The sequence below is a fragment of the Fulmarus glacialis genome, unplaced genomic scaffold (assembly GCF_000690835.1).
Source record: "Fulmarus glacialis isolate BGI_N327 unplaced genomic scaffold, ASM69083v1 scaffold20901, whole genome shotgun sequence".
Classification (NCBI taxonomy): domain Eukaryota; kingdom Metazoa; phylum Chordata; class Aves; order Procellariiformes; family Procellariidae; genus Fulmarus; species Fulmarus glacialis.
This window is the reverse complement of record NW_009191143.1, coordinates 4,012-16,062: the sequence shown is the minus strand read 5'-3', so window position 1 is coordinate 16,062 and position 12,051 is coordinate 4,012. Positions and strand designations below refer to the sequence as shown.

Here is a 12,051-nt window from a genome sequence, read left to right as displayed (position 1 = left end):
GCCTCTGAAGTCTTGGCATTAACAACACGCCATTAAAATTAGCAGAGGTAAATTATGTGTCTCCAAGCAAATCTGTACGAGAGGTTTGCTTTATAACAGAGAGACCTTAAATGTGTAACACTTGAGATATTCTGCTGCCATGCTTTGTTGTAGATTCCGAGCAGATTTTGTAGATAAAGAGCATAGAAAGCACACAACATTATTACATCCATTTCCACCTTGGTCCTTGGGCAACGCTTTTCACAATCACTCCAGCGCTGTACACCCTGAAACTTTAAACATTCTTGCTACAGCAATAGTTCCCCCAGGTAGATACAAAAAAGGTTGTGTTAGAAAATGCTTAATTTATAGCCCACACTGTCACTGTCCACTTACAAGGTTGAGAGTATCATGCTAAAGGCGGATGAATTCAGATTTAACTGCACAGAACTGAGTCAGAGCTCTCTCCTAAGTAAAATCATTTAGAGATCCAGAAACTCTGCATGTGGACCTAGATGGAAACAGTAATTGAGGAATTTTAGGGGAAATGGAAAACTGCATAAACTGTGAAGACAGACTGCCCAAGATGAGCGATTAGCATAGAGCAGCTTTTATGCCGCTTTTCCCTAGAGCTGTGTCTGTCAGCATGGTCTCACCTGCTCTTTTCCACAGCAGCTGCAGCTGCTTTCACAGGCTCCCCTGCAGAGACAAAGAATGAAGAGAAGACTACAGGAGCCACTCAGAGCAGCTGCAGATGCTAATGGCATAAGCAAGCAGGCAGATCTGCCTTCAAAAAATTACCAGCACCGGTTCTGAGTCTGTAAGTAGTGTCTGTGTCTTCCCACACCAAACTGCTCCCGTATGAAGCAATCTTCCAGCCTTCTGAAAGCTATTTTTGCTCTTACAACAAGACCAGGGAGAGATTCCTTGTTCCACACATGGCCTCTCAGCCCTGTGTTTGCCTGGTGGTTCTTTGCCAAAGCTTTGCAGAGCCCAGGTACGTCACAGCAATGCCCTCAAGCCTTGGAAACTGCACGGACACAAAACAGGCGCTGACACTCTGCTTGTCTGACCTAAAACTGAATTACCGTGTGTATTTTCTTTGTAAGGAGAAAGTTCCAATAGCTAATGCATCACAGCAAGCTACTGACCTGTTTCCACAGGATACTTCTGAGACCAGCAACTATCAAGAAACAGCTATCAAAAGCAGATCTAGCACACGGATGGTGAGGGACAGGGCAGCTGAGAGGAGCAATGATCTGTCTCTGTCCTGCACATCTTATTCTCATATCCCCAAGACAAGTCCAGTCAGAAGGAATTTTACCACAGCACTGATTTACTAAGAGCAGCAACAATACAAGATTACCAGACTTCTCTTATTGACTCATGAATTACTTAGGGATAATGGCTCTCTGGGAGAAAGGGTAGCTCAAATCCCATGTTTGTTCAGCAAAGATGATGTTCAGCAAAGATGATGTTCAGCAAAGATGATGTTCAGCAAAGTCTTTTGGTCACAGGGATGACACCTAATTTAACTGTTAATGAACAATTCGTCTCAGATCATATGGTTCATTCTTCTGTTGTCCAAAAAGCAGATTCGTGCCCGGCGTGCAAGTAACCAATTCCACACGCTCAGGAGAGATACTGTTTTATTCAGGCCTGGGTGCTCGGTGGACTTGCCACAAATCAAGCACACCTGGTCTAATCACCTTTCTGTTTATATCCATGCTTCTTATACATATTTTAAATTTCTCTTTTACATATTCATTAAGTTTCTGGGAACTAATTATAATATTACGTCATTCTTTATGCATGCTCGCAAAAGCCTTTAGGGTCTTCTCTGAGGGTCTCGGGTGGTCTCTGGTGGTCGACAGGGTAGTGAACTTTCTGTGAACTTGTCTCCCCTTCTCCTTATAAGGTTGCAACTTGTCCTCAAGCCATACTTGGATCGCGTTCTCCTTTCCAAGATTAATCTTCACTAGAATCTAACAATGCTTCTAGGATACACAGTTTATACTAGTTACAATTCCACACACTTACAAACATAACACCTGTTAGTTACCTAACTTCTAAGCAACAAATCTTCATTGTTTAAAATTATAGAAGCGAGCAATATAAAATAATAGGTACTGTAACAAACTGTATCTACTACACTTCTACCTGTCACTTCTACCACTTTTTTCTGAGGTACTCAAAATCCCTTATAAATATGAATAAATTGAACCTCTCAACAAGCCACCTGAGATATGTACCGTCTCCACTGTAGTAACAGGAACACATTAGACAAATAAAGGGTCACAATTTCAAACACAGGCTTCCAAAGTTTAATACATATTTTCACATTAAGACAGCATTCTTCATTTCCATCAAACATAAGAGGAAATAGAGGTGTTTGACCTCTTGGCCTTCCTCTTAAAGCAATGTCTACGCTACAGTTACACTGAACCACATCAGCTTCTTTTCCCACGCTCCTAGCTGTAAACCTGCTGTAACTCAAATACCAGTGCTCCACAGCATGCTTAGGAAGAACTGAGCCCAGTACAGCCACTGGCAGACAGGTCAGGGGCATGCCAGGCCCCAGCTCCACCAAACTGTCCAGGCTGCACACATGGGAGTGTGGTCCAGGGCATCCTCAGATGCCACCTAGGAGCTGAAACCTGGAGCATCCCTTAGCAGGAAAACAAGAAGCCTGGACTTGCACCTGCATACTTTCAGGGGTTGCCAACAGTGTCAAAGAGTCTCAGCCTGAGGCACATAACAAATAAGAAAGACTTCAGATATAATTTCCAGTTCTATATATTAACCCTCAGACAACTCTCCTGAGCATGCAGCAGAGGATATCCATTTCTGACTGTATCTGGTCCAGTGATACAGAAAGCGCACTGTTTCCTCAGCAGCACCTCAAGCTTTCTAGTGTCTCTCTTCCATTAATTCCTGCAGCAGCAAGTACACCTGTACAGCATAATGTCCATTTGTTGCAAAATGTGTTGATTGATGGGAAAGACATAGGTCCACAAAGCAAAGCTACACATTCTTCTAAGCCCAAATTCTGTCTCTAGTATGAGATCCAAGGACATTTTCTTGACTATCACATACTCTAGGAATGGCTGTGTTCCCAAACCGATACTCTTAGTACAAAGATAACCTTGTCTCTTATGAAAAGGATGTAAAACTGCGCCCAACTGTTGCTCTCTAAACGCAAGTCAGACCCTCTAGTTTTGCAAATACAGATTAGTTTTCAATGTTAAGGGGTGAACATTGTGGCACTTTTCCTTACTTTGCTAGCAAGGAGACATTTTCTCAGCTTTTGGCTTCCAGTACCAAATAACACAGCCTCTACATTGGACACAGTGTGTGCACTTGGCAAGATTCTGCTGCTACAGGATAAAAGGTTCAATCACCAAGAGGAGAGATGTGGTACAAAGGGAGAGCCTTTCACATTTCTCCTTCAGTTCACAAAAAACCCCGCGCTTCAAAACGTCTCTCAAGCACCCATACATATTGCAGAGAACACTCTTATTTCACAGGCATTTCTCAGAAACTTCAGCAATTCAACTGCTAAAGATAGTGGTAAAAGTTCATGTGACAACAAGGCTGACAAACCCAAGGAAGTTGAGCAGGTATTTATGAGGTCACCATCCACACTGCTTTGACAGTTTAGGGTAGGGAAGAAGAAACAAAAAAGATGCTGATGACCAAGAGTAAGAATTTGAACTACGCTCTGATGGAGAAAAAGACAAGGAACAGGGATAAGCATTTACCAAGAGCAAAGAAAAGAAGGAAAACATGGTGGCAAAAAAAACCTGCATCAAAGTCTATTTTCCAAAGAAGCACAGAGGCCTTAAACAAAACCAAAAGCTTCATGGATCTGGTACTATTCAAGCAAGTTTCAAAACATGGAAAATTCCATTACTCCCTCTTCACGAAAGAGGCAGTGGCAACCATCATCTTTCAGAGAAAAAGAAACCCAAGGGAAAAAAACCTACAAATTGCAGATTTGAAACAAATATCTTCATTCACCATTTCCTTTCAATTTTTTTAAAGGTTTTCCATCTGGCATGAAAGTTTTCGGTTGAGACAACATTATTTTGGGAAAAGCTGGAGGGTATGTGTAGGAAATACAGAAGCTTTAACGGAAAAAACTAGTCATAGCATTAACAATTGACAGACTATTATCCTTCAGTAATGAACTGACATGATGGCACTTTCCTTTGCTTTTCTTCTTTTTTAAATAAAGGACACTGTCTCATTGCCTGTTGACTACTACAGAATGGTTCTCAATGCAGTATTCACTCAATTACAGTAGTTATTTTCTCTTATATGTAAAAAGGGGACAAAGAAAAACTGCATCAGGACAAACTACATGTTTCAAAGGCTAAATTTAAAAGTGTAATAAATATGTGTAATTAGCCAATTTACTGAATTGTTAGGTTTGCGAATCTTCATTTCTTAGTTTTTGTCCTTTTAATTCTTGCAAATATAAAAAGGCAACTTACTGTATTCTGTCCTTTGCATCTAGGATGTTTGGAGAATTCAGTACACTACCTAGGTCTGACAGGTATGGTAACCCAGAAAAATAACTTCATGCTTTTCAACAGCCAGAGGGAAGACTTTTAAATGCAAGTAAAAACATCCCCAAGAAGCACAGTATATTAGGTTCACCAGTTACATGAAGAACCAAAACAACAGACTAGCCGAACAACAAAATCCCCTAAAAAAACAGAATTACTAGATAATTATGATTGCATATGAAGAAACAACTGAAGAAGAAATAAATTAAAACTGTCTGTAAGGGATTTTAATCAAATGCAGAATATATCTAGAATACGAGATAAGTTTGTAGTGCATTAATATGTCTGAGTTCATACAGCCTCAGCAAAACTCTGCCCACAATTACTTTGGGGCATTCCAGGAACACATAACTTGACTGCAACACATGACATGAATATAAAAACTAGTAAGAATTTGACAAGAATTCAGTGACAAAAAAAAAGAGGTTGTTTTAAAAGAGGTTGTTTGTGAACAACTGTATCACTGCTGAAGTGTTAAATCATGCAGCAAGGCTCAGAGTTTGCCAGTTTCAAAGGCTTTACTGTGTAAGCCAGCCAGTCACTGCAAACGCCCACTGTGAAAACAAAACAAACCAAAAAAATCGCTACAGAAGTTAGGAATCTGCTTGTTCTTCAAGTTTGTGGTAGTTACCAAAAAATGAAATAAACCTGAAGTTTTCTTCTCTGGCTAGTCTGACGTGATGGCTTTCTTATCTTTAAAACATTTCTCTTTGCAATTAGCGTTAATACTTGCATTTCACCATCCAGACACAAATGCCTTTCCCACCTACATCTCAGGCCTATTTAAGTCTTCCACAGTTAAAGTTTGCAAGATCTTATCCTCTGATGTCTGTGATCACGTTACCTCCAGGAGACTCTAGAGCAGGCATTAGAAGTGAAGAGTCTTGTCATCAGCTAGGATTTGGTTTAGTCCATTTGATTATCCTTCTACATGTTGATGAGACATGGATCATGTGTGTGAACCAGTTATATCTTACTTAGTAAATCAAGACTCTCATTATGCATGTCCAAAATAGCTGCATTAAGGCTGCGTAGTATATCCTAATTTTGCAGGGCTTGAAAAACACCAGACTAACAGAAGTCACCCTTCACAAAGATAAGTCAAACCTCCACCCTCTGTACTAGTATCCCCTTCCTTACGTGCTAAATTCTCCTATTTGTTCTATTGCTATCTCCGTTGCTGTTCTTTTCCCATGTGTCTCACACTTCAGGAAGTTGCCAAGAAACATGTATCAAACTCTTGCATAGCATTCATTTTCAAAGAAGAGCAAGCCAGGTGTCTGCTCCCAAGCGCATATCAAGGTGCAGAGGTCAAAGGCTGTGAAGTCCACCTGGAGCCCCCTATTTATGCCAGAGAAAGAAAACATGAGACACAGCCTCCCTGTTAATGTTCCCTAACAGCTGGCTTATACTTCAACTGATCATCAAGGTCACTATTGGTATTCCCCTTTGACATGCCCAAACATTCTCATTCTATTTAGAGAAAATTTAAAACTCTTACCTCAACATTACAAATGTGTCTTCCAGAGATGGATGCCTAAATTTCAGGCATTACTGAGCTTTATAGTGCCCAAGTTTCTCTACAAATCTGCTCCTAAGGTTGGGGGGCAGCCCAGGACATACAGTTTGGAATTAAAAGGAAAATCAGAGAGGAAATACTTAAGTAATCGTGCGTTTCTTTTGTGGATGCATTATCTCCATCTTCGTCAGCATTGATACAGAACGACAATCATTCTTCAGCACAGTATGAAAGATATAACATTACAGTGTCAATATGGATTGCAGCTTAATGAACCCCTAAATTTCATTTTGTTCAGAAACAGCATCCAGAAAAATTCATAACACTACCTCCCAAAGTAGAGTGGTACTGCCTTCAACAAGGTCTCCGTACCAGCTCATTTCCACACCATCAGGGAAACAATGATTTTCCCTTCCTCCTGCTGCTTATGTTTCTTCTTTTAAGAAACTTGAACACAATTAAAAATTCTATTTTCCTTTTCCTCCATCACACAGGAAAAAATTATTTCTGAAAAAGATCATACTGTATTTTTAATTACTCACAAAATTAGCATTTAGATAGCACCGTTCACCCAAGAGTTCTGTGGCACTTTTAAATTTAAATTAAATCAAGTACTTGTTTACTTTTTCATGCTTTGAGGAATTACAGGTTATTATTATCCTCACTTTATCAGGGAAACTATTAAAGAAACTGAGGCATGCAGTAGCTAAAGACCAGATTCTGCTTAAATTTGCACGGAATAGTGCCGCTGAAGTGAATGGAGTTACACTTACTCAGAACTAGGCTAGTCATTGCACACAGCAGAGACCTAGTTATTCCAAAAGGCTCCAAGTACTGCTGTGGTGGAAGGAACAAAAGTAAAATGTGTATTCTGAGACACAAACCTCTTCCCAATTCTCCTGCTCATCATAAAGAATCAAATCATATTTTTAGCAAGAGCAGCCAGTGAGGGGTCAGGAAGAGATTAAATAGCTATACCAAGGTCATATAGGGTATCTGCAACAGAGAATGTCTCTAAGCCCAGATTTCCCAATTTCCAGGATACCACTTTAATGACTCGCACACCTTTAAACACCACTAACCATAAAGACAAAATAAATCCAAAGAAAATGTACTGCATTTCCAGAAGTAGCCGAGCATCTTAAAGCATCCTGTACCTCATCAAAAGAACGTTTCAACAGAGAACACCAAGCTGATTCTGCAAAAGCATGATGAGAAAGGGAACGCATGTCAGGCACTACCATTGAGCTCTTTAACTCACATTCCTCTGCTAACTAGAGCAACTGTGCATGATACTGATAGGAAGTGTGAAGTTAAGCTGTGGTGTTTCAGCTCACCGGATACCCTCTGATCAACAAACTTAAAATAACACAATTTTGATCTCTCCCTCCCAATCATTGCCTTTATTATGCATTTTTAGAACATTTCCCTCTTTCAGAGAAAGCTCTATTAAACATTCATTCTGAGTATTTCCTATTCGAGTCATGTGGGAAAAGTTATTTTCATCACGCTGCTATCTTAAAACAGGTAATAAATTTGCCTGCAACATTTGTATATGCAGTAAAGTGTCAATAAAGTACAGCATAATCTTTTATTTCTTTTAAGGATTTCACAGAAACAAAGATGACCAATACCTCTGAGGATCAAGACCTGAGAAAAACCTGCAGTTCTTAGCTTATATTCCCTGCTTAAGGACTTGGGTCCAGATCAAGATACAAAACAAGGAGAAACTTTTGGTATAGTACAGAATGAAGAGTACCCTAGGGATGCAGGGGGAGAAGAAAAAGGTCATGGAATGTTACTGTTGGGTTAGCCAAAGAATAACAAACAAAATGGCTGCTCCATGTTACAAAATACACTGAGGCTCACTCTAGGGTTCAGTGATGCAGTAAAGCACTTCCTCTGGGTTCCCCTCTCAGACATATAGCATGTTAAGTAGATTTAACCATGAAAATTCTGGAGTTCTTCCTTCAGCACTGAAGATGAATATTGTCTTCCAGACAAACATGTTACTCTCCTCTTTGCAGCTGTAATTTTCCCTCTCTCTTCATGAAAAACCTTCAAACATTTTCTGAGACTTATTTCTAATGAATGATACTTAAGTGCACCCACCAGTTTTGCCTGCTTCTTTCTGTTTGGCTTGCTCACACGCAGTGCCTATTTCTGTGAATTCTTACAAAACCTGTAAATGTTGAAGCCATCCATCGCTCAATGTTATGGCCACCAAGTACCAGAAAACATAAAACAAGCATGGACTTACGCAGTTCTTCACGGTGCCTCTCTGTCTGTGCAAAAAACTGGCGAAGCTCCTCTGTGATCTCCATGTTACTCAAGTCATATTCTATCTCCCCTTCAGACTCAGAGTCCTCCTCCATTTCGGAGTCCCTGTCAGCATCCTCCTTCCCTTGGTGGGCATCTGTGTACTGCTGAGCTCCCCCATGGTACGGAGATCTGCCGTGTAGGCTATAGCTAGAAGAATAGTTTTGGGTATGTGGGAGATCATTCCCATCCCAATCTGAGTAGCGGCTACTTGGAGAAGCTGCAGAAGGATGCCACGGTAGGTGATAGAAGGACTCCATGGCTTTCCTGTAGGCTTTCTGGTGTCTACGCATCCAGCGCATGGCTAAGTCATAGTGCCTCCAGTATCTTGCATACACTTGCTGAGAATACCATGGCTCGGTGTCTTCCTGTGGCCAAAACATGGGGGAGAAGGAAAGAACACCAAAAAAAGAAAAGAAAAAAAAAAAGAGAAAACAAACGGTAATTGAGGGGAGAAACACTGTAAATGCAAGCGCAAAGTTTGCTTTTTCATCATTAGTCATCCTTTTCCTATGATAAAACACATAGATCTGAAAGAAGACAAGTATTAACACAGTGCAACTGCACTACACTTCATTACTCTTACAAGAGATTTTTTTTTGCATCAACACAACTACCAGTGAAGAATAAGCAATAGAGAAGTTGTAGTGTCCAGAAGGCATTTTCCAAGTGTTCGTGCTACTACAGTGAGAATCAGTTCTTTTTAGGGGATACACTGTGTGGATATATTCCACAATTCCTTAGCCGCTCATGTGAGTTGTAAGAACTGAATCATTCCAAGGTGTACGTATTACCACCTACACCTGATTTCCAAATCCGCAGACAGAAAACACAGGAGATTAAAATTCCTCCATATTAAACAAAGGCATTCATTTTATCCAGTAACATATTTCCTCCATCTGCCTGCCAAAATAAGTTTCTGAGAAAAGGTCAAATGGCAATTCAGCCAAGTTCATATATCCATCATGGCCTCGATCAAAAACAAGGCTGTATTTAGCCAAGTGCAAGCTGCCAGTAAATCTCCCTTTTGTACTCATCAGCAACCAACATATGAAAAGGGGTAATAAAGTACCACTGATAAAGTACACAGAAAAATAGTACTATAGAACGAAACATATTGTAACACACCTTCTCCTGTCTTCCAGCTAATCTTAGTTTTCCTGAAAAAAAGAAAGTTTCATGCTGTTCAGATTTCATCAACTACAAAGCCCCATAGTCCCTCTAGCCTTAAGCCCTCCTTCCTACAGGCTGTTTCATCTCCCTCCTCATCCTACTCTCAAAAACAGGAGATAACAGAGGATCTTAAAAGAAGGCCATAAAGTAAACTAGAGCCTAGAACAAGTAAAATAAATAGCAAATGTTTTTTTCTTTCCCCCCACATCTTAAATTTCCATAGAAAATCTTTTATCTAGGCCAAAACAGAATGCCTGTACTTTAAATTGGAAGAATTTTAATTAAGCCATGTTTTGGCAAACACTCAAAACTATGGCAAGATTAGCTGAGGTTTTCAGAGATGAATGTGACATTTACAGTCCTTTATTAGTTTTTTTTTATTCCAAAAGGGCATACAAGACAAAAATCTTTCTTTAAGCATGTTTTCTTCATCTGCACTGGCACCACTCCATAGCCTTAAAAGAATGATTCTCTGGAAAAAAAACCCCTAAGAAATACTTTCCATTTAATGCTAACAATATCAAGAGAGGTTAATTTCATTTACTTACATTTGTTCTCACTTTCTGGTTCTCGGGCAATAATGCAAATGCTAGAGAGTTTGGAATAATAATTGTAACTCTCATGTTTCCCTTCTTTCTGCAAAATTGAGCCCATTATCCTATAGGAGATCTACAAATGCTATCTCTTTTTAAGATCGTTGGTAAGTGCTCTCAGAAACAAAATACCTCTGGCTAATAGAGTCCATATAGAAAACCCACTACAAACAAACTTGCCTTCCTTAAGAATTCATGATCAAAAATGGCACCCTATTTGTGAAGGGCTGTGGGGCCAGCTACGTGATTTAAAAGTCCAGACAAATGATCTTTCCTGAAAAGTAACAATTCATGGAGGCGAAACTTCATTCTGATTCTCCTCTTGGTCTAACATTGTGCTGCTACAAGACCATGCATTTCAGAAGCTTTTCTTGCACCCACTCATCTTAGGAATAAATCATCTGCCTTCCATATGGAATTTCTTCATTCTTAATCATCCAACCACCTAAAAGCTAGGATGAACAATGTTTTATTTACTGTTCTTGCTTAAGAATGTCACATTGACTCCTCATCCTTCAGCAGGCAGATGAGAATGTCAAATCTGATACATTCACAGGTTACTTTTGGAACATTTTGTCTATTTTTTCCACTACTTAAAAATCCAGTTTTGAAACATCATGAAGCTTGACAAAAGCAGGTATCTCCTACATTCTAAGTATTTCCAAAGAAGACAACATATTATTTTAAAGCTCAAAAATTATCTCCAGTTCTTCTAAAATGTTTCTAAAAAGGGCCTTGATGACTTTATTGAAAGCTCTGGAATCCAGCTGGCTGATTTGTCTAGCTGACTAGCTCCAGTTGTTAATTTAAGGGAAAGGAAGACAAAAAGCCAGTTCATGCAGACAGAACTGTGATGCTGATGCCTGTCCAACTACTTTTTTGTGGCTTTTTTGTTGAAAGTGACCCTTGAAAAACCCTTTTACATTTGCATTTTAAAAATACATCTGTTAAAAAAGAAATTACAGAAATGTTTTACATTGGGGTGGAAAAGGGAAAAGAACACTTTAAAGTCTAACTTAGTTCTATGTCTGTGCTTTTTCAGCTGCAGAATAAATGGAAATAAGAGATTTCCTCAAGGAAACAAAAGCTATAAATCTAAGGCAAATGATCAGAGTCCTCTGTTATTTTCCTGTTATGTCTCTGGAGTCTTCCCAGGAGTAGACAAATCACTCACTGTTACAATCCGAATTCTATTTTCAAAGCAATTCAGCTACTTTTACATCTAATTTTTACATATCTGCACTGACAGTTCAATAAAAGTGTTTATGTGCATTTTGTATATAAAATATGACCAAGTTATCACATAGAAACCCATAAAGACCGCTTACCATCTCTTGTGGAGTTTGTTCTGGTGATCAAGGTGAACTAGAAAACAAAACAGTAGCTTTTTAATTCATAAAAATATATGTATTAAGATGGTCACAAGCACTGAATGTATTTTTGTTAAACTTGAGTACTATGGCCTACAGCTATTAAATATTGCTTCTCTGTTGTGTCTAGTTGGAGTCTCTTATTTATAGTTTTTGATTAGCATCAGTAAAAATCCCATTCCTTAAAATTCCCCACTACAATAAGAAGGTAAAAAGGGAGCCTTCTACACAATTCAGCCTAAAATGCTGGGACTGAACACTTTTTTTTCCCATTACCCTTTTCTTTTCTGTTTTCTCCCACGCCCTCTGCTTCTACAACCCTTAGTTTCCAACTTAATGCCAAACAAAAATCATAAACTTAAATGAAACACACTGTTCTCGCTTTTTAGTGGTGTCTGCACAGGGACATCTATAAAAGAAGCAATTACCATAAAATGATTCAACCCATCTTGACTCCTTTCAAGTAGTAAGGTTTCTGTTTAAACCTATGGTGCACTTATAACTGCATACAATCCTTTCTTCCACTT

General features: G+C 39.2%; 1 protein-coding gene across 1 annotated transcript; it reads right to left on the bottom strand.

Annotated features, from left to right (window-relative positions):
* Positions 1–635: 635 nt before the first annotated feature.
* On the bottom strand, positions 636–11,497 carry GEMIN8 (gem (nuclear organelle) associated protein 8; the record flags this gene model as incomplete). The annotated part of the gene is made up of 3 exons (XM_009586587.1): positions 11,483–11,497; positions 8,330–8,756; positions 636–678 (listed from the first exon to the last, which is right to left on the bottom strand). Coding segments are annotated over exons 1-3 (473 nt in total), but the record flags the coding sequence as incomplete, so codon positions are not given.
* Positions 11,498–12,051: the final 554 nt, after the last annotated feature.